At 28.5% G+C, this 26,425-nt stretch overlaps 4 protein-coding genes across 4 annotated transcripts; 1 reads left to right on the forward strand and 3 right to left on the reverse strand.

Annotated features, from left to right (window-relative positions):
* Window positions 1-1,293: 1,293 nt before the first annotated feature.
* GO595_000818 (histone-lysine N-methyltransferase SETMAR-like protein) lies at window positions 1,294-2,322 on the reverse strand (the record flags this gene model as incomplete). Its single annotated transcript, XM_067921736.1, has 1 exon — window positions 1,294-2,322. The coding sequence occupies one exon, from the start codon at window positions 2,320-2,322 to the stop codon at window positions 1,294-1,296; it is 1,029 nt and encodes a 342-aa protein (XP_067779002.1).
* Window positions 2,323-5,996: 3,674 nt separating this feature from the next.
* Window positions 5,997-7,322, reverse strand: GO595_000819 (uncharacterized protein; the record flags this gene model as incomplete). The annotated part of the gene is made up of 1 exon (XM_067921747.1): window positions 5,997-7,322. One exon carries the CDS (start codon window positions 7,320-7,322, stop codon window positions 5,997-5,999), a length of 1,326 nt encoding a protein of 441 aa, XP_067779003.1.
* Window positions 7,323-14,722: 7,400 nt separating this feature from the next.
* Window positions 14,723-15,859, reverse strand: GO595_000820 (F/Y-rich N-terminus family protein; the record flags this gene model as incomplete). The annotated part of the gene is made up of 1 exon (XM_067921758.1): window positions 14,723-15,859. One exon carries the CDS (start codon window positions 15,857-15,859, stop codon window positions 14,723-14,725), a length of 1,137 nt encoding a protein of 378 aa, XP_067779004.1.
* A 3,959-nt stretch (window positions 15,860-19,818) lies between these two features.
* Window positions 19,819-22,322, forward strand: GO595_000821 (serine/threonine-protein phosphatase 6 regulatory ankyrin repeat subunit A-like; the record flags this gene model as incomplete). Its single annotated transcript, XM_067921769.1, has 2 exons — window positions 19,819-22,075; window positions 22,312-22,322. 2 exons carry the CDS (start codon window positions 19,819-19,821, stop codon window positions 22,320-22,322), a joined length of 2,268 nt encoding a protein of 755 aa, XP_067779005.1.
* Between the last annotated feature and the right edge of the window lie 4,103 nt (window positions 22,323-26,425).

The raw sequence follows: 26,425 nt of genomic DNA on the forward strand, positions 1-26,425 counted from the left end.
GTTAGTTAGTTAGTTTGTCGTGTTAAAAAATAATGAAAACACAACTTTCCACATAGCATTACGACAACTCATCCGTTATCATCATCAGCTCCAGTAAACATGCAATATTCACGTCAAATCACTAAAATGGAGAAACTCATTCAGCTTTTCCGAATTTCCTTTAGCTAATAACTTTTTTAGTTAGTTAGTTAGTTAGTTAGTTAGTTAGTTAGTTTGTCATGCCTCACACATTGTAAATATAAATGTCATCATGAATTTAAATATATTTTATTACTTTCAATCAAAAAATCAAATTACTACTTCAACACTAAGCTTAATTTATAACCTGTAACGTAACGTTACCTTGGTTTTTGCATCTCATGTTCTTTATTCTTCTTCTTTTTCCAAAATGTCAAAGTTACAGGTAACGTTACGTTACAAGTAACTATTTAGGATTATATTTCACACATGCTTATCTTTAAATGTGACCGTTAATCCTAATTTTCAATCATCCTCTATCGTTAATGCTTTCTTTTATGTAGCGCGGCTTGAAGCGAGCGTATCACGCGAAGCTTCAATAGCGCTGTGTGTGTGTGTGTATTATGCATATCAATATATTGACCAACTTCTACAACACTATCTTCTTTTAATGTGATAATAGATGGAACATATAATTTTGTATCCCATTTACCACCTTCTGCTGTTGACAATTGAAAACCATTCAATGAAGTAACTTGTACATTCTCATTTACTGTTAAATCATTATTTATTGTATTATGTGTATGACTTTTTGTAGAATATTTTTCATCTGATTGTGATTTATTATAATATAATTGTGGGATTGTAATCGAAGTTATAGTATTAAATTTTTCTGTTATTTGATCATTTGTAGAATAATTTTCTAAAACTTCTTCTAAATCATCTTTATCAATAATTTCAGAAGCTTCAACAACATTAGTTTTTATACCTTTCATAGCATTCTCAATAGTAAACATTGTTAAAAAATGATTTTTATTTAATAAATTAATAATAATTCTAACATAAAATATTCTGGTTCAATTTCTTTACCATTCATTTCTTTAAACCATATTTTAAAATTTGGTTTTCTACTTTTATATTCATATTTCTTATATTTAGTTCTATTTTCATTCGTATAAATACAAAAATAATCTTCATAATGGTCACGTTCAATGAAATCAGCATGCATTGAAACATCAGATACTAAATATTCCTTAAATTTACACTTACATTGTTGTACTATAGGGTGTTCGGTTATTTCGCGCAATTTTTATGAATATGAGATTTTGATTAAAATTAGTGATTTTTTATTAAATAGGATCCATCATGTTCGAAAACCCATTTGCAACGATTTGCCCATTCATCAAAAACTTTCACTTTCATTTCGTGTGGAATCGCTTGAACAATTTCATTGATTGCTTCATAAAGTTCAAATCTTGTCTTAAGTCTTTGACCTCTGAGTTTTTCTTTCACGTAGCCAAAAAGGAAGAAATCAGATGGTGCAACATCAGGTGAAAACGGGGGATGAGGTGCTCTCTTGAAGCAGGTATTTTGGATTTTTTCTTTGGTCATGTTTGAGTTGTGCACACTTGCATTGTCAATATGCAACCATATCTTTTTGCGGCCGGAATTAGGCCAAATATTGTTTTTTTGTTCATGCAATGGAATTATAATATTATTAATAAAATAATTACTATCCATTGTTGTGTTTTTTGAAGATTCATCTATTATATATATTCCCCAAACTCCCCAAACAATCGCAATCATCATTTTTTCACGACAAATGAGTCCGGACTCAAAAAGTGGATGAGTTTCACTATCTATTGTCCATGCTCCTTTTGGTGCATAATTATAAAGGAACCATGACTCATATTCAGTTATCAAATCACGATAAGAATTCTTCTTACTCTTAATGATAACTTGATAAAGCTCTTGGCATAAACGGATCTTTTTCACTTTCTGATCGTCAGATAAAATGTGCGGAACCCACCTTGTATAACGAAATACTAAACCAAGGTAATCTGTCATATAATGATAGACAGTAGAAATTGGAGCATTCAGAGTGTGCGCAATGCTTTGGACAGAAGAAAATTGATTTTTTTGGTGTCCTGCTTGAATACGGAACAAAAGTTGTTCATCTATAGGTCTACCAGGTCTATATGGTTTCTCATCAACTCTAAAATTTAATTTGACCATTCTGATCCATTTATACATTGCTGAGTCCTTTAACGCACTCTCGCCGAACTTCTTGTTTAATTTTTTTCTTATTTTCTTTGTTGGGAGCCCATTTTTAACGAGTTCTTCAATGAAGAGAAGCTGTTCCATATGCTTAACATACAATTTTTAACGTACAAAAAAATATTGTTATGGTTAAATTTCAATTTCTTAATGGATAATTTCAACATTAACCATATCAGTAAAATGCTATTCAAATATACTTTTAAATTTTATATAGTGTTTAGTGATTCAATATTTATATATTTTTTTTGCACGAATTAACCGGACACCCTATACTATATATCTAGGATTTGTGAATAGACAAATTCAGGAGAAAAACGGTTTTCTATTTGTAAAGTACAAAAATACGTTTTAGTCACAGATTTAAGCATTTATGTAATATGAGATTGATTACGGTAAAAAAATATTTGTTCGGCCAAATATAAAATCATAAAAAATATGACCGGCCAAACATAACCGAAAACAAATCGAGTTGGTCATGCGAGGTATTTGATAGGTTTATGTGAAAAGTGGTGCTAAAAGTGCTATCGTCCCTCTGAAAATATTTCTCTCAAAATTGAATGTGCATTCAAATTTTCAGACGAATTGTATGGCTCACAAAAATCATTTTGATCGATGTAGCGAGCGGAGCGAGCACACTCGGGGAATTGGAGGGGTCTGAGGCCCCCGGAGGCGTCCGAAGGGCACCTCCGGGGGCCTCATACCTGTTCAATTTTACCAGTGAAAACTTAAGGTCGGGACAATCACAGGGATCCTAGGATCGCGCCCGAGGCGGGGACCCTAGGATCCCTGTGATTGTCCCGACCGCATTATATACCTACCAAAGATCATTTACTTTATCATTTAGGAGAGATAATACAAGATATTTATCATCAAATATAGCTTGTTCGAAAATTAAATGACATCGTTTGAGAATAAAATATCAAAAAAGTGATGTTTAGATTATTAACGCTTAATTCCGAAATTGTTCGAAAATGAAATGTCACTGAAGTGACGCATATAAAAAAGATTAACATTCATATTCTGTTTTGATTTTTTGATAAATATTCAAAAATAATTATCGTTTTTGTTTGAAATTAGTCGTAATCATTTTTTCTCACTAAAAATTGGATATTTTACATAAAAGTTCAAATTTTGCAATTTTTTTGCATTTCACGATAATTAATCGAAAATGTCACTTTTATGTTATTTCATTTTGAGACGATGTGATATAATTTTCGAACAAGCTTATAAACAACTTATAATAACAGGTGAGAATTTATCTGCTATTTTAATTCCTTTTGCAATAGCACCTGCATGTTCAGGTAAATTTTCAATTCCAGGTATTTTACCTACTGTATTTACAACAGGTTTGGCTACTTTATTCCAAACATTACCTATAAATCTTCCAACTGGTTTAATAATTTTATCTCTGATCCAAGCACCAGCTTTTTTAAATCCATTTTTAATTTTGTTCCAAAAACCCCTAGCCATAAATAATAATAAAAATATTTTTTTTTTATTTTTTTTATTTTTTTTTTGATAAAATATGGGATGTATCTTATTATTTGCTTCCATACCTATATTTTTAAACAATGGAATTATTTTATCACCGATATAAAATTTATTCATCCACAGGTAACTTTCTATATGGTTTTATTTATTTAATGTCTTTTTTATGTTGTTTAGCAAATTCATAACCTTTCACAATATGAGGACTAATTTTTGCAAGCCTTCTTTCACTTTTTTAAGTAAAGGTCCTATTTTCTTTATTCCGTTTTTAAATTTGTTCCACAACCCCCACGCCATTAAAAATTATGAAAAATATTTTTCATTTTTATTAATGTATTATAATAATACGCAATCTAAAAATGAAAAAGATGATCAAGGTAATGTTGGTGCTTATTTTGATCGTCTTAAAGATTTAATTGCTAAAAATGATGGTACTCGTTTATTTATTTTAAGAACTGAAGATTGTCATGATCAAAATGCACCTTTTAATCAATCACAAGAAACTAGATTAAGAATCACTCATGGTGATCATATGGTTTCACAAATAACTGAAGGTTTTATTAATTTTAAACTTAGAATAACTGTACAATTATCTAAAGCTATTTCATCTGGTAATTTAAAAGATCCAGAAAATTTAGCTAAAAATTTGAAGCAAAGAATTTAATACTTACTGTATCCAGTTATTATTATAGAAATATCATCATTTTAAAATTCGTAAAATTATATACAAAACAAGGAATTAGAGATAAGTAAGATGATCAGAAATACATTAGATTAAATACAGGTGAAAATTATTATACAAGTACTGCAAAACAAATCGTTTTAAAATATTTATCAAACAAAGATAAATGTTCAGATAAATTCCGTCAACGATTTGAACTAGATTTTACGAAAAAAAGATGTGTATAAATAAAAAAATTTTTTTTTCAAAATTATAGTTTTTTTAATGATTAAAATTGGTGATTTCTCACCCTATGTAGGGAAGAATAATACTGAACATAATAGTTCTAGTGCTAATTGTAAAGTTATTATTAATAATAACAATAGTGAAGTACAACCACATTATCCTAATCCTGAAAATATTGAAGAAACACCAAAAATAATTACAACAGAAACTAAACTTTATACTGATAATGCAAGTACTTTATATAAACATATAGCTTCAACATTTAGTGCAAAATTAAAAACAAATAATATGAAATTAATAACAAATTTAATGATAATAGTGGTAAAATTATAATTAATGCTAATGATTTAGTACAAGCTATAAGTTTAATTTTAGAAATTGATTTTAATCAAATTAGATTAAGTTATGAAAAAAGTTAAAAAGTGCCATCAAAAGAATATAGGACAATCTTATTTTCGAAGACCTTCAAAATATGTTCCAATAATGGATTAACCGGATGGAAGATGTCAATAGAAACAATGGTGAATACATTAATTAAAAACATTAATAAAATTAATTAATATTAAGATTTGAGCATTTTTGAGGGGTGGGTACTTTTTCACCCCCCTGTATTTAGGATCAAAGAATATTGCAACATCAATAGCATCAAGATCTTATTTTTGATATTGTCCGCAATTTGAGCAATGGAATAAATATGACCATTCTTGAAGAAAAATGAAGTGATAATTAATAACAGTTATTTACTATTTATAATTAAGTTTGCCACCAAATATAATAAATGTCCGGCCAAACATAACCGGGGATCATTCGTGTTAATTATGTGAATTTTTTGATAGGTTTATGTGAAAAGTGGTGCTAAAAGTACTATCGTTTCTATCAAAAAGTTTCGCGTTCATTGAATTTTGAATTGTATGGGTATAAAAAATCATTTCGAATTATGTAGCGAGCGGAGCGAGCACACTCGGGGGACTGAGAGGGTCTGAGGCCTCCGGAGGTGTCCGAAGACCTCGGAAATCCCCCGAGTGAAAACTTAAGGTCGGGACAATCACAGGGATCCTAGGGGCCGTCACCGGAACCTGTATTGAATGTAATATTTCCTGAACAGTTATAAGTCTCATTAGAGTACTTTACAGTTTTCAATGGACGTCTACGTGACCTACTAGGCATAACAATAAAAAAATTAATGTTGTGGGAGATTTATCAATTGAGGGTGAATAAGATGAGGGGGAACATCTTTACGACGACGATCATAACGGATGGCACCTATCGAGACGATTGGAAGTACAATAACCCAATTCTCAATCAACTGAGTAGACATGTGAAAGGGCACGAAAAATTCATTAGTATTGACTTATTGTTTCATTCACAATTCTTTTGAATAGTTACTAGCCATTTGTAAAGCTGTGCTTTGTGACAAATTAGGTATAACTTCTTCTTCTTCATCCATCTCATCTTTATCATCGATGTCATCATTGTGTGGAATAGGGTGAATCAGATCTGTTGTGTCAACTGTTACTTGATATTCATCTGCATCTGGAGGTTCATTATTGTCAATAATATTGGAAATATTATCTTCAATCAATTCTTCTATAATTTCATCTATTTCATCTTTCTTAACAAACTTATCAATTATAAACTGAGATAAGAAGTTATTTCCGTATGGCTTCATATGATTTTGTAATATTCTTATTTTAAAATCCTTATGACCTGATGGTGTAAACAAGTATGCGAGGAGCCATATTCCTGCTTCTTCTGATCCTAGTGTATATGAGTATAATAAGTTATGAAAACAATTTGCAAAAGAATTACCTTTTTTTTCTAGCTTATGTAATGCCTCAAGTGCAGTATCCACTCGTGGATATACATGTGAAATAAATGCTTTTGAATCTTCAAACTCCAAAATCAATGTTTTAAATATTACAAATATTGGAATTAATTCGTCTGAGTAATCAAATGAAACATCATGTTTTATGTGAAAAAATGCAATGTCAGCATCGTTAATCCATCTTGTTGAAACATGTGGAGGGCATATAGCTCCAACATTAATTGCATCTCTTCTAAGATTTTCTGCTGATTGATGTAATAACATTAAAGCATTATTGATTTCCGCATTAGATCTAGAACATGCTTTAAATAAATTATGAATTCTATGGCATATACATGGAATAACTAAAATTGGTTGAATCCATTGAAAATTTGAAGTTCTAAAGATTGAGTATTTCCACTTTGGATTTAATGCTTTAAGCTGACCTCGATGTCCATCAACTATAATAGATCCAATATTGATTTTGTGAGAGTGAATGATTCTAAGCCCTGTATTGAAAACATTTGCATAGCTAGAAGCAAAGAGTGAGTCCATCCTGAGAGTTAGAATAGGAAAAGAATAAATTTCAGAATCTGGACATTCTGCAACGAAGTCCATGTTTTTTGTACCTCTTGTGCTTCCCTCATTAGCAGCAAGTGAGATGTATGGAAGACTTGCCAACTTTAATACAGATTCTTCTTTGATTTCATGAGCAATTGTAATCATGCGATTACGAATATCCTTTCTATCAAAGCGTGGAATGATTCTTTCGGCCTGTTCGAGAGGATTACTGCATCCAGATAAAGTAATTGATTTCAATGCTGCTGCATAAACAATCAAACGACGAAGTTGTTCAGATCCTCCAAATGTTGTTGACAGATTCATTAGTCCAATGCAACGTGCTACTTCTGTCAGTAATCCATCATATGATATTTCATCTTTTTTTTTCTTTTTTATCTTTTTGCGCGTACTGGTGTAGTGTTCCCTTTATGTCTTTCTTTAGTAATTCAAATTGACATTCATGTGGCTCATTTTGAAATGATCCAAATAGGATTTGAAATGATCATATCTTTCATGGAATGAACACTGGATCACTTGACCATTAAGAATTTTTGTTGTACAACAATAAAAATAATACTTTCCATCTGATGGGTTCTTTGCCTTTTTGAATTTGTGATATGGATCACCTTCGAATTGCATTTATTTCATAACCGTAACTTTTTTTTCAAAAATTTAAAAATTAAGTTTTATAACTTTTATGAAATGTCCGTTATATTGAAAATTTGATTTTGCATTGAAATACGAATGACCAAGCTTCACGACATATAAAATAAAGTTGAAATACTTTCGCACCATGATCATTCTCGCTTTTGGTCTGAATTTCAATCACTCATAATCAAAATATGCAACAAACATCGAGATTTCTCTAAAAACATTATATATAAATATCCAAAGAAAATCAAAGATTTTACAAACGTGATGTTTCATGTGATTTTTTGACATTAGAGCTAACGTTACTTCAATCAGAATACTTAGAAATCCATTAGTGTTTTAGAAATTTTCTACAAATGCTCGAATTTTGATATACGTGAACAATTAACATTTTTAATTCCTTTTTATCATGTTTGGTTTAATTTTCCATATTATTATGATCCATTTTTCGAATATATGCCAATAAGAATTGATCGTCCATTTAAAACAATGCGTAGATGCTTTGATAATTTATAGCATCGTTTAAGTTCTTTGTTTGCTAATGCATTTTAAAAAGAATTTAATTATTTAATTATTAAAAATAAACCATAGCAAATTAAACGAAAAGAATTAAATGAATGAAAAGAACAAAACGTAAAGAAAATGAATTTAATTGTCGTATATTACAGGTGAAGATGAAATTGATTTATTTGAAAATGAATGGAGTTTAAGACGTTAAATTGAAACAATTGGAAGTAAAAAGAAAAATCTGAAATCAAATAACACCATAATCAAGTATACCTTCAAATCCAATACATATGAGTAAACATTCAAATAAAATAATTAATTATGTTATATCTAAATGAGCCGAACCAAATGTTTATATGCGAGCAATGGGTATCTGTATTTCAAAAAAAGAAATTCTTGATCAATTACAAGATATCTTGATGGTTAAATATACGGTTCTTTACACGCACACACAGCTGTTCCAATCCTTATGAAATCATTAAAATAAAAGAACTATAATTCTATACCACTTTTTTTCATTAAAAATTCGATGAATAACCGCTAATTTTAGATCGTTTATTATGCTCAAGATTTCTCGAGATAACATATTTTTTTAATAAAAATTAAAATCAATTGTTTATCTAAATCAAATTTGTGATAATTTCCCCAGCTTTTTTTCTCTTAATTGAGGTGTATAACATAAAAATTGTAGATTTCCATCTACCATGTTGTTTTATTATATTATCTTGAATTCCTGCTCTTGCAGCTTCAGTAGTTCCTCCTCTTCTAAGACTATGAGAAGAATAATTTTGAGTATCTTTAATACCAATTAAATCAATAAGAATTCTTAATTTAGAATTAAAATTGGATATATTATATTTGAATGGATATGTTTTTGATTTAAAATTGGGAAATTGTTTAAGTCGATTTAATAAAATATAAGGAGAATAAGGTGTATTCGAATTTTGAATATAACAAATACATCCTTTTCCAAATGGATCATTTTTTGAAATTCGAATATTTAAAGTAATTCCATTTTCTTCGATTAAAATATCATTGTATTTTAGATTTGTAAGTTCAGAAATTCTTAAAAATCCATAATACATCAAACTTATAGCAGTCATAAATCGTAAATTATAGTATTTTGTCAAATCAATTTGATTGACAATTTTGGACATTATTTCTTTGAATACCCCTTTTTTTTTATGAGGGGGATTTAAAGTTAAACTTAATTTAATTGATTTTTAAAATTCTTCAAATTTGGCATTTTTGTTAAATCATTTTGATCATTAATACGAAAATAATGTGAAAATGAAGCAACATATAATTTAATTGTATTTAAAGTTGTTTTTTTTTTTTGAATATCTTCAATATAACATAAGAATGCCCTCATTTTTTCATCTGTAATAGGAAATGGTTCAGGTGCTCCTTCAATTTCTTTGAATTTTTTTTCATACGTTTTAATATAACTATTGTATGTGTTTAAAAGATTTGGTCTAATTGAATTTCGTTCTTGAACTCTGCTTTCTTCAACAAGTTGTTCAAATAGCATTTAATAAAAATGTTCTATATGAACTTTTTTATTAATAAATTGAGGTCTTGATAACGAATTTTAAAATTAATGGTTATTTATTGGATTTTTTTCTGTAAAAAAAGTGGTATAGAATTGAAAGTTTTATCGTATCGACCGCCGCGAAGCGGCGGGAATACTATAAAACTTCTAATTTATTAATAACATTATTTTGTTTTTCATTTTGCTTTTTTAAAAACAATACTGTTATAGGGGAAACTAAAATGTTTTATCTTACATATAATAGAATCGAAATAAAAGATTTTAATTATATTTTTTAGGTTTACTTATGATAGTAGTTACCTTTGTTTAATATCACCCATTGACATCTTTCAATTTATTTTTCAATAACTTTTGCTAAAGTATCCTTCGAAATTTCACACAAAATTTCAGTTATTTTATCGTGCAATTGTTGAAAATCATCGAATTTTTCTACTTCTAGTTGATTTTTTAAAAAACCAAATAAAACGAAATCTGAAGGAGCAAGATCTGGTGAATATCGTGGCTGTGGAGCTCTTTTAAAACCATTATCAACCAAAAATTTAGTTGAAGCATTAGAGGTATAAGGAGATGCATTATCGAAATGTAAAACATATGGGTTTTCATTGGGCTTTTTTCTTTGTGGGTATACAATTTGCTTCAATAGTTTAATTATATTATTAATAAAATACTTTGAGTTATATTTTTCACCATCTTTCATAATATCAACTATAAAGAATTGATCAATATTCCAAAAGATAGTTACCATATATTTTATCGTGTCAATTTTTGTATCGATAATTTCAGGTAAATTATCTCTTGATTGTGACCACATATGCTTGTGATCATATGATAAGAAAAACCATGATTCATCCCCAGTTATGATTCTATGGAAACCTTTTCTCTTACTAACTTTTGAGATATCAAGAAGCTCAGTTGCTATTCGCACTCTTTCTTCTTTCATTTCACATGTCAGTTCATATGGCACCACTCTTAAATTATAATAATGGAAGCCTAATTTATTGAGGTGATCATTTACGGTGGATCGTGGTATAGATAAGGCTTCACTTAATGTATATGTCGAATGAAATGGTTCCATTTCGAGTGCAGCCAAAATTTTTGAATCAATGAAATCAAGTACTGGTCTTCCTGGACTTTGAATGTTTGTTATTTCAGATCTCCCTAATTTAAATTGATGCACCCAATAATATTTTATGGTATTAATATCGAGTGCATCTTGGTGATAAACATCATCTAACTCTTGTTTAATTTGGCTGAGTTTAAAGCCTTTTCTTTTCAGGGAAAATATGACTGCTCTTTGTTCGACTTCCATAAAAATGAAAAATGTTTAAAAAGAATGACAATATGAAAGTTTATTTTTGACATTATCTTGATATATAGAATATTTCTGATATCAAAAATTATATCATTATTATTACAGTCTTTTGTATTTTTATATATATAATTTTTATTAAAAAAAAATAAAAGAATCATATTTAGGATAAAACTTTTACGTCCCCCCTATATAAAGAAAATAGAATCTTTACTTATAAAATGAAAGAAGGCTTCGCAAAAATTAGTCCTCATATTGTGAAAGGTTATGAATTTGCTGAACAACATAAAGAAGATATTACATAAATAGGACCTTTAAAGAAATTACTTGTAGATAAAATATTTGAAGTAGAAGATAGAATAGCTCTCATATTCAAATCAGTAGGTATGGAAGCAAATGATAAGATCCTCTCTAATTTACATCCTGATTTTTATAAATAAAGAAATAAATATTTATTTTTATTATTATTTATGGCGTGAGGTTTTTGGAACAAAATTAAAAATGGATTTAAAAAAGCTGGTGCTTGGATCAGAGATAAAATTATTAAACCAGTTGGAAGATTTATAGGTAATGTTTGGAATAAAGTAGCCAAACCTGTTGTAAATACAGTAGGTAAAATACCTGGAATTGAAAATTTACCTGAACATGCAGGTGCTATTGCAAAAGGAATTAAAATAGCAGATAAATTCTCACCTGTTAAAGATGGTGTAGCAAATGCACTAGTTGGTCAAAAGAAATAAATATTTTTTTTTATTATTTTATTATTTGTTTCGACATGAATATAATGAAGTCTGGACCCAACACCCTGAGTGTCCTACAAACACTCGGGTCCCTCACTTCGTTGGGTCCAGACTTCATTATATTCATGGCTGTTAATATTTCGTGTGTCCAAATTTACATTTCAATGGAAATAAGTCTATTTCTAAATAATGAATATTTTGATTTATAGGTGGTTTCTTATTTTCAGTAATTGTAATTGATAATAGTATTGGAAATAGAAGAATTCTTCTATTTTTTTGTGAACAAAATAAAAATCGGGAGAATTACTATGTTTTATTATAATTCCAATTGGATTGATAATAAAATTGTTGTAATTTCCCATTTTATTATGTTTAGGATCGAAGAATATTGCAACATCAATAACATCCAGATCTTTATTTATGATATTGTGAGCAATTTGAGCAATGGAATAAATATGACCATTCATGAACAAAATGAAGTGATATAATATAACATTTATTTACTAATTAAAATTTGGCGCAAATTTATTAAGCAAATAATATAATGCGCCAAAATTATGTTTGCCACTATAATAGGATAAATGTACGGCCAAACATGACCTGGGACAATTCTCGCTGGTCATACGAGATTTTTGATGAGCTTATGTGATGAGTGGCGTGAAAAGTACTATCGTTTCTATCAAAAAGTTTCGCGCGCATTGAATTTTGAATAGGTAACCAAATCATTAAGAGAATTGTAAAAGTATACAATTATCATTGTTAATTTTTGTAGCGAGCGGAGCGAGCTGATGGTCCCCGAAGGGCACCTCCGGAGGCCGAAGACCCCATTGACCCCACCAGAAAATAGTAAGGTCGGGACAATCCCAGGGACCCTTGGGTCAGCATTATATATCTACCAATACTTACCAATTGTTAATGATAGAAAATGTTAAAAATTTGGTTTCCAACTTGAATTCCCCCATTTTATTTTTTTTTTTTTTTTTAACAACATGAAACTTAATGTTGAAATTATCCTCATTAAGTAAGAATCCAATTGATGTAGAAAATTAATGTGAAAAAAGCCAACAAAAAGCCAAAAACATTATTTTATTTTTCACAAATTTGGAAGAGAGATTAATCTACATATATAAATTCATTTATTTTTTGATGTATTTCCTTACACAGAGATACGGGTACCCGAAACAGTGCAATTAATATTTTACTTTCAATATTTTATTTATTATAAAAACATTAGTTAACAACATCGTTCAATTGTCATTAAATTTCATTGAACTAAAAACCTTGAAGCAAAAACTTTAGTATCGATGTGATTCTCATCACTTATCCACTCAACGAAATCGGAATTATATCCAATTTCTATTATTGTCTGTATTTTGTCTAAAATTGTTTCAACATAACTTCCAATTTCTGTGAAATTTTCCTTCAAAGCATCTAATTTCAAAATAGACGGAACAATTAAATTTTGCACCATACTCATATCGTTTATATCCACATTATCGACCAAGTATTCGAAAATTTGAGGATTACTAAATATTCTTAAAATTTGATTGATTGTTCCGCACTTAATCATACACCAAATGCACCATAATGCTGCAGACTTTTCATCAAAGCTCCCATTAATGAGTATTTTTTGGAAAGATAACATTTCCCTGTCGCCTAATAAAGAATCTATTATCATGTCATTGCTTTCTGAAACATCTGTAATGAAGTTAGAAAACAAAAATAAAATGCATTGAATATTCTGCTTGTCTTCAGAGGAAATGTTAAACCAATCAATAATCTTTTGAAATGGCATTGCGTAAAATATCTGAATTGTAGTTTCCTTTAACGAAAAATAAAGAGTTGCACCTAGCAAACGAAAAGTACTCTTGAAAGCTTCTTGTAAACGATTATCGCTTAAAATTGAAGCTATTTCATGTAACATTTCATTATTTATCTCAAAAATATTTATTTTGTTTTCTGCAAATTTGCTGAGAATTGAAATACATTTTTCTGCATAAACATACCTCCATTCGCCCTTTAAAATCATTGAAATAAGTTCTGCTATTTTTTCACAATATTGCAAAACAAAATCATCTGATGAAGTTTTGATAATGGAATCAATAAGATTGAGTATATTCATATAATATTCTGTATCACTTATTTTGTAATTGTAGGCAACTTCAAGAGCAAAATTAATTAAGACTTGATTTCCTTGGAATGGATATTCTTTGGTTTGAATTAGTATAAAAATATCAATTATGCATAACTGACTCTCTCTAGTTGTACATTTGTATAGTTGTATTAGGTAATCGATCGGGATAAATTCTATTATTTTTCCCTTTATTGATTGGGACTTTTTCAACAATACGGATATGAAAGCAAGTATAGAGTGTTTTCCATATATGTCTATGTCTGAATTTAATTTGAAAAATAAATCTGGGATTATACTTGTATTAAGAATAAAATTCTCAGGTGTGACATAATTCTTGTTATCTGCTTGAATCAAATTAACCATGTGGTTCAAGTGTTCAACGCTCTTTTCAAATTGACTTTTTTCCCAAAAAAAATTAAAAATTTCATAATCATGGATAAATTGAGTTTGAATTAAATCGTCACTATCATGTAAACCTTCTAGGAACCTAACTTTATTTTGTTTTCTAACAGTTCCTTTATAGTTACCAGGTAAATTCATGGAAAGTTATAATTTTTATTATCGAGATATAATTTTCTAGAAAATACGTTTAAGATTGAAATTTAGCCAAAAATAAATCTTTTGCTCGCTCAATGAGCTAATCAGCTGATTTACTAGCCACATATTTTTTAACTTCTCATTTTTTAAACAGAGATCTTATTAGGTGTGTCTGATATTTGAAAAATTTCATTTCAATTATGAATGTGATCACCACAAAGTCAATTTCCTGATTATTCAAATATCATTATTTATCCACAAATTCATTTATAGAACTGATATAAAATCTAACATTTATTTTGCTTTTTTTGGTAGTGATCTCGGAATATATTTTGCACATTTATCAATTCCGTCCAATTTTTGTGTCAACCGTATTACAACAGGATGAGACAGCAAAAATGCATCTATTCCAGAGACTTTGAATGAAGTGTTTTTCATTTCGTTGAATTCAACAATCTTTTTTGAAGCTTCAGTCCATACTGCAGTTGGGGTCGGTCCTTCAAATACTTTCTCTGGGCAGCTTTCCATCCAAATTCTAAATTTGGGTTTTGGTCCTCCATCATCTATAATTTCCTCAATCCATGTACATTTTTTCTTCTTCTCCAACAAAGAAGGTCTTTTAACCATAACCCTATATCCGTTCGGGTAAACATACCTCTCAGTATGAAACTCTGGTTTATCATAAACAACAGTACCAAGACTTAAGATGGTTGATGATTCGTTGATTTTCATCGGGAATTTGTATTCAATTTGATCGTCCGACTCTTCGGCTTCCTTCTCGTTGGCTTCCTTCTTCGTTTTTTCCCTTTCAGAATACTGCTTGAAGGTTTTAAAGAGAACGCCGATTCGCTTTACAATGACTTGCTCTTTATGAAGGAGTTGAAGAGATTTCTCATTAATACCATTAAAAAAATCATCTTCCAATAATTCTTCAAGTTCTCCTAATCCTCGCTCACTAAGCTGCTTGAACAAATAAAATTCTTGTTCTCCTTTTAGTTGCTCTGGAAGTAATTTCCAATGAGGTGCAATAGAAATTACTTCTAACATTTCTGAATCATCATAAGTATGAAACATTGTATAAAGCTCGTGCACCAATGAACATCGAGCAAGGATGCGTGTAGCTGTATGTCGAGGAATTTCAGAATCAGGATTATCACAATCTTTGATACATTGTTCAACATATTCTTGGATTTGTTCTAATGTTTTCGTTGTAGATGATTCTGATATTTTTACGAAACATAGCCTTTTTCCATCGCTTGTTTCAGGTACCCCATAACTCATTAGATATTTATAAACAGCTTTCTTTTCTTCTTTGTTCCACTCACCTGGTATTTCATTGTCAGCTTGTTTCTTTCTTTTGCCTCGATTTTTCTTTTTCTTTGTTGATGGAGATTCTATTTTTTCATTAATAAGTTTTTTAATTCCTCCCATTAATCTTAGTGCTCGTTCATTTAGTTTATAATAATAAACGTCATTATTATAAAATATTTCTGTTAAATTTTGTTCTTTATCTTCGAAAAATTGTTCATAATTTCCTAGGCCATATTTTAACGTTCCAATGAGAAGTAAACGGTCGAAATTAAACGTCCACCAATCGGTCAAGTGAATTTTGAATAGTTTCATATTTGAAGATTTTATTTCTTCAAATATTTCATCGTCTTCTATTTTTGGTAAGAATTCTAATTGTTCAATTCTCTTTAAAAAAACAGGAGCATTTTTCTGAAGGTAACCTTGAAATCCTTTATCTTTAATAAAAATATCTTCGATAAATTTCACATCATTTTCTTCATCGCTTTCTGATTTAGTTAAATTTTTAACATATTCTGTTGCAATTTGATTTTTTTTTGATGCCGGATCATTTATATGAAGTAAATATCTAACAATTGCTCGTGAAGCATTTATGATATCGCTTTCGCTTTTATTTATTCCACCATCAGTAATAAACATATTCCATCTATTCCAACCAAATCTACATAAACATCGAATAAGTTGATTTCTTTCATGTATTGACCATTTATCGTTAAATTTTATATTTGTTTCATCTTTGAAATGATTTTCTTTCATAATATCATCCCAAAAATCATCTCCTGTAAGTTCACTTTCGATTAATAATTTAAAAACAGAATCATTTTCTTTTTTAGTTGAGTTTTGTAGAATTAAATTAACATCAATTTCTTCTTTTTCGTCAAAAGATGATAATGCAATACATTTACATAAAAAATCAAGATTTTCAATTTCTTGTTTTGTTGAAGGCGCGAAACTAATTTCATTTAATTGAGTTTCACAACAATCACCACAATAAAGATGATAAATATGTTTAACATTATTTGTTGACGATTTCTTTAAATATCTCATAAAATATTTTGTACAACCATCAACAAATATAACTAATTGAATACCATCAATAAGATTTGCATTTAATTCACAATAAAGTGGATTATATAATAGAATTTGATTGACGTTTTGGTTAATTTCAGATGTCCCTTCAGTAATTCGAGTAAAATTTAAACCAGATTTAAAAATAACATCCTCAACTAAGTCAAGAAATATAGAATATTGTGAAATTATTATTATGTTTTGATGATATATTGTTAAAATTTCTTTAATAACTTTAAGCTTTGTAGACGACTTAAGTATACCAACAGATTTGTTCTCATGTGATAATATAAATGGATGTGTACAAACACGTTTCGCCTTTTGACATAAAAAAAATTGATTTTTTACATTTTCAAAAACAATTTTTTGCATGATTTTTCGTTGGTATAAACTAAGTGGACAATTAATATATAATGTATGAATATCAGTTTGATTGTTTTCTGAAGTCTTGCGTTTGAGAAGTTTAGATTGAATTGACAACTTTATTTCTTCTGAAATTTTACTTGGAAGGAGACCGTTTATGTTTTCTGAGTTCGTTAAAGTTGTCAAATGTTGAACATCAAGTAAATTGGTAGGTATCTTACATTGAACCATTTGTACATTACTTTTGATGCTACTGATAGCCTTGGCAAACTTGGATTGAGGATTTTTTAGACGATTAGTGTCAATAAATGTGGCATGCCAATTAATGTTCTTTATTTGTTCATTGTCGTGCAAAATGACATCAGGAACAGTAACAAGTATGTTAAACTTAAAATGTTTGCTCGTTTGAAAATCTTTTTTGGTGATTATAACTCTATTTTCCATTGTCCCAGAATAATTAAGTACAATAGAATTTGAGACATTACGTAAAGTAACATGCCATTTATTAATACATGAGGTAGGCACAATAACTAAAAAAGGTCCAACATCATTATAAGTATTGATAACAATATCAAAAAAAGATCCAATTGTTTTTTGGAAATCTATATTATACTCATCAGAAATTTCAGTGTTTTGGCCTTTAGTAAAATTTTTTAAAAAGAGATTTAAGATTGATAATTCTAAATCTTTTAAATCTTCACCACAAAATGTATAACTGTTGATATAAATAAATTGGTACTCTGGTGATATTTCTGTGTTGTCATTTTTTGTTGGAAGTTTAACACTAGCTCTTGACATTCTTCACTTTGTTTCCATAAGTTAACGGTCGTTTTCTTATTGAAAAATTGCTTCAGATAAAATTGTAGATGAAATAGAAATCTCGCTAAAAATTTTCAAGACATTATTAAAAGAGAGGCAAAGAGAGATTCAACAATGTTTTAGTAAACTGTTAATATTTTAAAGGATTCCAAAATCGTTATTATTTCTTTAGAAGTTGTTGTTAATATTCTACAAGCTTTTTTTACATAGGCAAGATTTATATTTCGCATGAATAGCCAAAAGATTCAACCTGAGTTAATCAACATTTTTGACTCTGATCTTCAAAATATATAGAAATATCAAAATTTATATAGGAACAAAAATATCTCATCATGAAATCAATATTACAATGATAATTGTATCTAGTATATTATAATATATTGGTAACTTTATCTTAAATACATTTGATGTTACAGTTAAATTTCATCGAAATGATGTTTTCCATTATCTATATGAAAATCAAATATATACAAAACTAAAGATTTAACTTTGATGCTAAAGAATTGTATAATATATTATAATTATGAACTCTTTTTGTTTTTGTTTTATCAAAATTTGAAATTTTCTATTTCATACTTATATGAACATGCAAAAATAGGGAATTTATTTATTGTGAAATTTTTTATTGATGACTTATTCTTTAGAATCAGGAAATATTGAACTTGTAGAGTATATTTTAAATCAAAAAATAATTGATATTAATATCAATTATGCTAAAACTATTCAATACTTTTATTTATTGTATATTGTAATAATTTGCAATTTTAAAATAATATTTGGAAATATTTTAAAATATTTAATACAGCACTTACTTTGGCATCTAGAAATGGTCAAATTACTTCTTGAACAAAAAGGAATTGAATTTTATACGAAAAATAATATATGCTTAAACATTTCCTTATTTTCAAATAATATTTGGAAATTATTTAAATTATTTAATACAGCACTTATTTTTGCATCTAGAAATGGTCATATAGAAATAATTAAACTACTTCTTGAACAAAAAGGAATTGATATTAATGCTGAAAATTTTTAATTTGATTTATTTGATGTTTGTCAAACAGTATTTAACGGGTTCTATCGGCTTATTAACTAGACAAAGCATGTCAATTATTAAATGCATTTTTATCGTCTTTCCGAAAAATCGACAAGCAATGAGTTTTTCCTTTGGAGGCGCGAGCATATCAACACTCTTCGATATATGTATGAACTCAGACGAAAAGCATCTCCAACAACAAATTGAAAGTATTTATTCAACAGCTTATGGGCTTGATTTTTTAGTTGATGATCAAAAGCAAAATCTTCTTCATATTTTAGCAGCATCACCAAATTTTACCAAATGGAAAACTCTGTTAAATGGATTTGTTTATTTAAATGCAGTTGATTCACATTTGCAAACACCTTTATTCATTTCAACAAAAGCAAAAAATATTCAAGCAATTCATTACCTAATAGCAAATGGAGCTTCTGCTATCATAGAAAATGAAAAAAGAATTAATCCAATTAAACTTGCTTGTCAAACAAATTATTCTATTGGTTTAAGAGAACTCATCAAACCTTATTCTTCTATTCACTATATCTCCACCAACTTTGTTGAAATTGGTAAAATATGTCTTACAAATAATTCTTATGAAGCATTCAAAATCATTTTAAGAGCCACTGAAAATAACTATATCAACTCATATGACGGAGAAGGCTTTGGTCTAATACATTACATTGTACAAGCAGATAATTTCCAAATGTTAAAAATATTTATACCTTCAAATAATAATTATAAAGTCGATATAAATCTTAAATCAAAAAATCTAAAAGTTGAAAAGACGCCAATAGAGATGGCAGTTTCCACAGAAATATGTGGGTATTTATATGGTCTTGGTGCCTCAATTCATAAAAGATCTCAAACTAGTGTTATTTCAGACATTATATCCAAATCCTCTCAATGGGGCACAACTGGTAAATCGTACACTTTATGTGAATTTCACAAAGCAGCCATTGAAGGAAATGTCTTATTTCTCAAAACTTACAACAAAAAGGTTATTGATGTCGTCGATGTTCATAGGATGACTCCTCTTTTATATGCAATCTCTTGTAAGCATATCCAATTTATCACATCCCTTCTTGAAAAAGGAGCATCACCCAACTTTTTCACTGGAAAAACCACCGCATTTCACTTTGCCGCACTCAAAGGAGACGTTAACGCCTTTTCTCAATTATGTACTAACGGTCAACCGAATTTCGAAACTTTAGATTCCAAAGGTAGAACAATCATTGCATGTGCTGTAGCTTCCAAAAATCTTGATATGCTTAAATATGTTATGGCCCTTAATCCAAAACAAATTTGTGAAGCAACTATTATTAGTCGAAAATTACTTACATATGATAACCATCTTTCTTCTCTTATGATGGAATGTTTACTTTCAAAATGTTTATATCCATTAGGTTTAATGATTAGAGGCCATAAGACTCTTCTTCAAGTCTCGATTGAAGAGAACAAAAGTGAATTAGCAATGGTCATTCTTACAAAAATGAAATCCTACAAAATCGCAGAGTTCGAACCAAACCCAGAAAGGTGTCTTATTTCAGCTGTTTTAAAAGAAGAAGATGAAGTTGTAAAAAGTCTAATTGAGTATGGTGTCAATCCATCCATCCAAGAGTATGGCCGTCCTCTACTCCATCTTACAGTTTTCCACAAAAGCGATAAGTCACGAAAAGCCATATTAGATAAATATCCAGATTTAATTAATTCAGTTGATCAATTTGGGAATAGTATTCTTCATTTTGCTGCCTTAACGAACTCGACCAATGGTATTAAATCGTGTATTACCGACTTAAAATTTCCGATTAATTTTGTCAATAATGATGGCGAAACACCATTAATGCAACTTGTCAAACGGAAGTCTGATGACTTTTGTACCAACTTTGAATATTTTATGCAGAACAAGGCACAACTTTTTGTGCAAAATTGCCGAAAACAAAACATCATTCATATCTGTACAGAATATAATAATGTTCAATCATTAACAGAACTTATAAGTTCACGCGATAAAAAGCCCATTTTACCACTTGATCAAATACGTTTTTTATTATCACAGAAAGACATTGATGATCAAACACCATTAGAATATGCTTCTAAATTAACAGACACAAAATGTTCATCAATTATCTCTGAATATCAACAATTGCCGATATTTAATTCACCGATTACCATTAAAACATTACAACAACATCAATCTAATGGATATTCACCTAATGTATATAATAAAGCAGGTGTATGTTTATTAGTTTGTGTAATATATCAAAAATATGATAACCCTAATAAAGTTGTAGAATTAGTCCGTAAATTAATGGAAATGGGCGCAGATCCATCATTAAAGAATTCGGATGGATTATCGATAATTCATCATGTTATAACATCACATAACTTAGAGATAATAAAAATATTAGTTGAAAATGGTGCAAATTTCATTGTGGAACCAGTTATATCATCATTTTCACGAGAAATTGGTTCTGATGAAATATCTGAATATATAAAAGCGCCTGAGAAAAGAGCGAGTGCAATTAATGAATTATTAACTACGCAAGAAAACGCAGTACCAATTCTTGGATGCATATGTAAAATCTCCGAAAAGTTTGGCACTAATCCATATATCCGTACGTATATGGAAGAAGTCAAACAAATGTATCGATTGTTAACATTATTTATACAAAGGTTTGAGAAGATATTCCAAACATTAAAACCATCGACAGAATTAGGCTCATTTTTATTATATTTTGCAGATGCTTTTTTACCTTTCTTACATATTGCTACATCATATGATAAATCTATTAATATCATTCGAGCAACACCATTACTATCAGAATTATTAAATTTGCCAAGTGGTTATTCGAAGTTAACATTTGATGACGCATTAATAGTTCCAACACAACAATTTACTTATTATCCTGAGTTAATAAAAGCGATAATTAAAGCGACTCCAGAAAATCATTCCGATTTAATTAACTTACGTAAAGCTCATGCGAAGTTTGCATATATTGTACGAATAATTAATGAGAAGAAACTTATAGTCGAATCACAAAAAGAACTTCAAAGTATCAAATTCTTTACGACCATTAAAAATGAAATAATTCCATTTAATATCGAAGATATATTATTAACACATGGACAATTTGAACTAAAAAATTATACAAAACCTAAAAAGAATTTTAATAACATTTTGTTTGAATCTGATACATGGAGAATTAAAACGATTGAACAAAATGATGGTAATTTTACTGTTTCACATTTCGAATTCTTTGGTCGAAGTATGGATAGTTTCTTAAATAAGGTGAAAATTGAAATATTTTTATTTAAGAATAATATTATAATGGGCGTCCAAAAAACTGTTGATAAATTTAAGATGAAATTTTCATGTAAAACTTCAAATATAATTTGGGACTTCGGTAAAGAATACGCACCAGATTCAGTTATGTTATATGCACCTTTTGGTTCGTTGTTATTAAAAATTATTGTTCCAAAAGGAAGTTCAACAAACTTCGAAAGAAATAAATGGAGAAGTAACATAGAGAAGTTATTTAACGAAGGTGATTCATCAGAAGATAAAGTCGTGAATGGATTCGAACAATGTTACGTATCTTGGGTAAGCGCTCAATGTAAATGCGTGTTCTCACATACGTTTTTGGTCAATTGTAAATCGCAAAATGAAGCAAAAGAGAAAATATTCAATTTGCTGAAGCAAAAAGATGTAGAAATATTACATAAACAAAACCCAATGGGTGAATTGGTACCGTTGATTTGCTTCGATTTCCAAACAATTAGAAGTAATGAAAGAGAAGAAAGAGATATCATAGCCGATATGATAAATTAAGTTGTATTTGTTAGACACATTAATAATAAAAGCGGAATTCCACTTTCGTATTTTTATGTTTTTTTGCACCTTTAAAAATGCCGACGGAATCTTTATTCGAAAGATTTGCAAAAATTGTTTGCATTGAATGGTTGAATAAAATATATTATATATGTAAAAATTTATTGATTTTATTTATGTAATGCGCTTTTCTTTAATAAATTAAAACAAAACATGACTCAATCTAATCAAGCCGAAAAAAATGCTCATTAAATTGAAATTTTTAATTAAAAATTCGACTGCTATTTATGTGAGTAAATTACCAACATAATATTATCGGGTGTAGTATTTTACACATGAATAGCTTTCTTTGTTTGAATTAAAATTTTAATTTAATGAGTATTTTTTTCGGCCAATAGGGGTATCTTTCGGCTTGTTTGACTATTGTTTTTTAAGGGTGTAGTTCTTAATTATTATCAAAAATAAAAATTCATTTTCCAAGTATAAAATGACATCATTATAAAACTTCGCTACATTTAAAGGTTTTATTAATTTTAAACTTAGAATAACTGTACAATTATCAAAAGCTATTTCATCTGGTAATTTGACAGATCCAGAAAATTTAGTTAAAATATTTATAGGTTTTAAGAGTTCTAATCAATTATTAGATCAATTACAAATTATGTCTAATAATATTTCTACTGGTTATCAACAAAATGAATGTTGTCGTGAAGGTTATTGTTATTCTACAATTAAACCTTATGCTGAAAAGAAAACTAGAAAATATACACATTTTTTATATGAAAATGTTTCAGAATATTCACAATCTGTATGTGGTACTTATGTTGATTTAAATACAATTGCAGATGGAAATAAACATGATATCGAATTTGAAATGAATCTTCCATTTGAAGATATATTAGCTTTACAAGCATTTGATTTATATCCAAATAGATTAGTTGGTGATATTGAATTAAAGTTTTATGTTAAACAAAATGGTTTAGTTTGGTGTCAAGTAGATCCACGTAAAATTAAAGAAGTTAAAGAATTTTTAGAAGATTCTACTATTAATGCTACATTTAATAATTTACCTTTATTTACTCATGGTTTTACTCAAATTGGTAATTCTGCTAATATAACTACTACATTTAAATGTGATACTGAAACTAATCATACTATTGATACTGCAACTGAGAATGTTTCTTTATATTGTACAGGTTTAACTGTACTTTCATGTAAATCTAATATGTATGGTTTTGGAGTTAAAGAAGAAACTTTAAATCAAATAGCTCAAATACTTCAACAACCTGGAGGTTTAATAATTCCTTCACAACAATTAGATTATAATGCATTTGCTTTAGCTGCTACTGAATCTGGTATACAATCTACTATTAATATGCCTTTATTTAATGTTACAACTATTACAGTTGTATTTCCAAAACATGCTAATGATTATACATGTTTCGATAATCCTATTTATAATAATGTACAATTAACTATTGCAGGTCAAAATTATCCTGATGAACCTATTTCTACTTTGATTTGACTAAAACATCTTTCAATTGGATTAAGATATGGGGAATATGGTGGTAGAAATAAAAGTATAAACTGAGCTTCTTGGCATAATTATAGTAGTTCATATTGTCGATGAATTGAATAATTATTCAAAATTAAGACAAATTTTTGATTTGGATATTTCGTCTTCAAATCATTAATTAAATTTTTAAAATATTTTTCGAATCGAATTGCATCAACATTATTTGTTTCAGTTTCATGTATCCAACTATAATTTGGATTAACAGCTGCTAAAATTTTGATTTTTCTACATCCATCGATTGATGATGATTGAACTGCTCTTTTCCCAAATTTAGATCTTCCCATATTTCTTCTTGTCAAAATCGTAAAATTTGATTCATCAATGTAAATTTGTTGAATACTCTCTGATAAATTTGTCAATTGATTTAAATAATTTACTCGCTGTTAAATCCTAGAAATTTACCACCTTATGTAGGTCCTACTCAATATGAAATACATACACCTGGTGAAGAAATGTATCATTTTGAAGAAGATTTATCAAAATACAAAAAAATTGGTGGAAATAGGGTTTTATTAGATGAAAATATGGAAACTTTAGCACATCTTATACTTGATTTGAAGAAAGATGTTAAAAAAATTAGAGAAGCACAAACTCTGAAAGGTGCAGATGATTTGGTTGAAAAACGTAATAAGGGTAAAAAGAAAAAATACCATTGGGCAGCCATAGAAAAAGATATTAATAACGATGGAATTCCAGATATTAAAGTTAAAGATCAACATGGTAGAGCAAAACTTGTGAATAGATGGACAGTTAAAACACAAGATTATTATGAAAGAGAATATATCAAATTTTTACAAAATCAATATGGAAATCCGTATACAAGAAGAATTAGAAGAGCAAATGGTGAAAAATTACTCGATTTTGAAGATTGGATGAATGAATATGTAAGATCGGTTGAATATGATTAAGACAAACCATTTGATGATCCTGAGGTAAATCCATTGAATACAGATTTTATTAATAAGGTCGATGCATTCAATGATAAATATTATAGAGCAACTGGTGTTCCAAATATTTATCAAACACATAAACCAAGAAGGCGAACAGCAAATCAAGTATTTACTAGTTTTGTTATTAAGAAACTTTATTCTGATTATATTGAAAAATTGGACAAAAAATTGGTACAAAAATATCCTAATCCTACAGATCGTGAAAATATAATTAAACAATTCAAAGCAAGGAATCCAATACTTACTATATCTGGGTATTTTTATAGAAATTTTATTATTCCAAAAGTCGTAAAATTATATACAAAACAAGGAATTAAAGATGAGAAAGATGCAAAGAATTACATTAGACCAGATACAGGTGAAAATTATTATACAAGTGCTGCAAAACAAATTGTTTCAGAATATTTATCAAACAAAGATGGATGTTTAGATAAATTCCGTCAACAATTTTGTCACGGAGAAATTTATCATAATATTGTAACAAATAATTGCTATATGCATAATCGAATGTAAATACGTTCCCAATTTTATTATCAATTATTTCAATACCATATAAATATTTTTGTAATTCTTCACAATATTCATTGAATTTGATAGGCTTTTTTTTAGCTTCAAAAACTTCGTGTGCAAACATCTCATTCAATTTTTTGATGATCCTTTTAATATAATATTCATAATGCTCTGGGATTGTTTTTCCTCCAATTTTTCCATTAATAGGTGTAATTTTTTCATGATCGATAAAATTTTTGATAAAATTATATTCATATTCTTCATAATTGTTAAAATGTTTATTTTAATATTGATCATCTGTTGTTTTTTCTAAACTCACATCTATATAATAATCAACTAAATTGTTGTATGTTTCGACTAATGGCTTTGTACCAGTATTAAATTCAGGTGTAAATCTAATCTTCCTATTATATTTTTCATTCAGAAAATTAATAAAATTTTGTAGACTCGAATTACCTTTTAATTGTGAATTTTGATTTTTTAATTCATTTCTAACTAGTGTTTCGAATAAATATCGTATTTCTCTCTTTTTTTTATA

This window comes from Histomonas meleagridis, assembly GCF_020186115.1.
Source record: "Histomonas meleagridis strain 2922-C6/04-10x chromosome Unknown contig_113, whole genome shotgun sequence".
Lineage (NCBI taxonomy): Eukaryota > Parabasalia > Tritrichomonadida > Dientamoebidae > Histomonas > Histomonas meleagridis.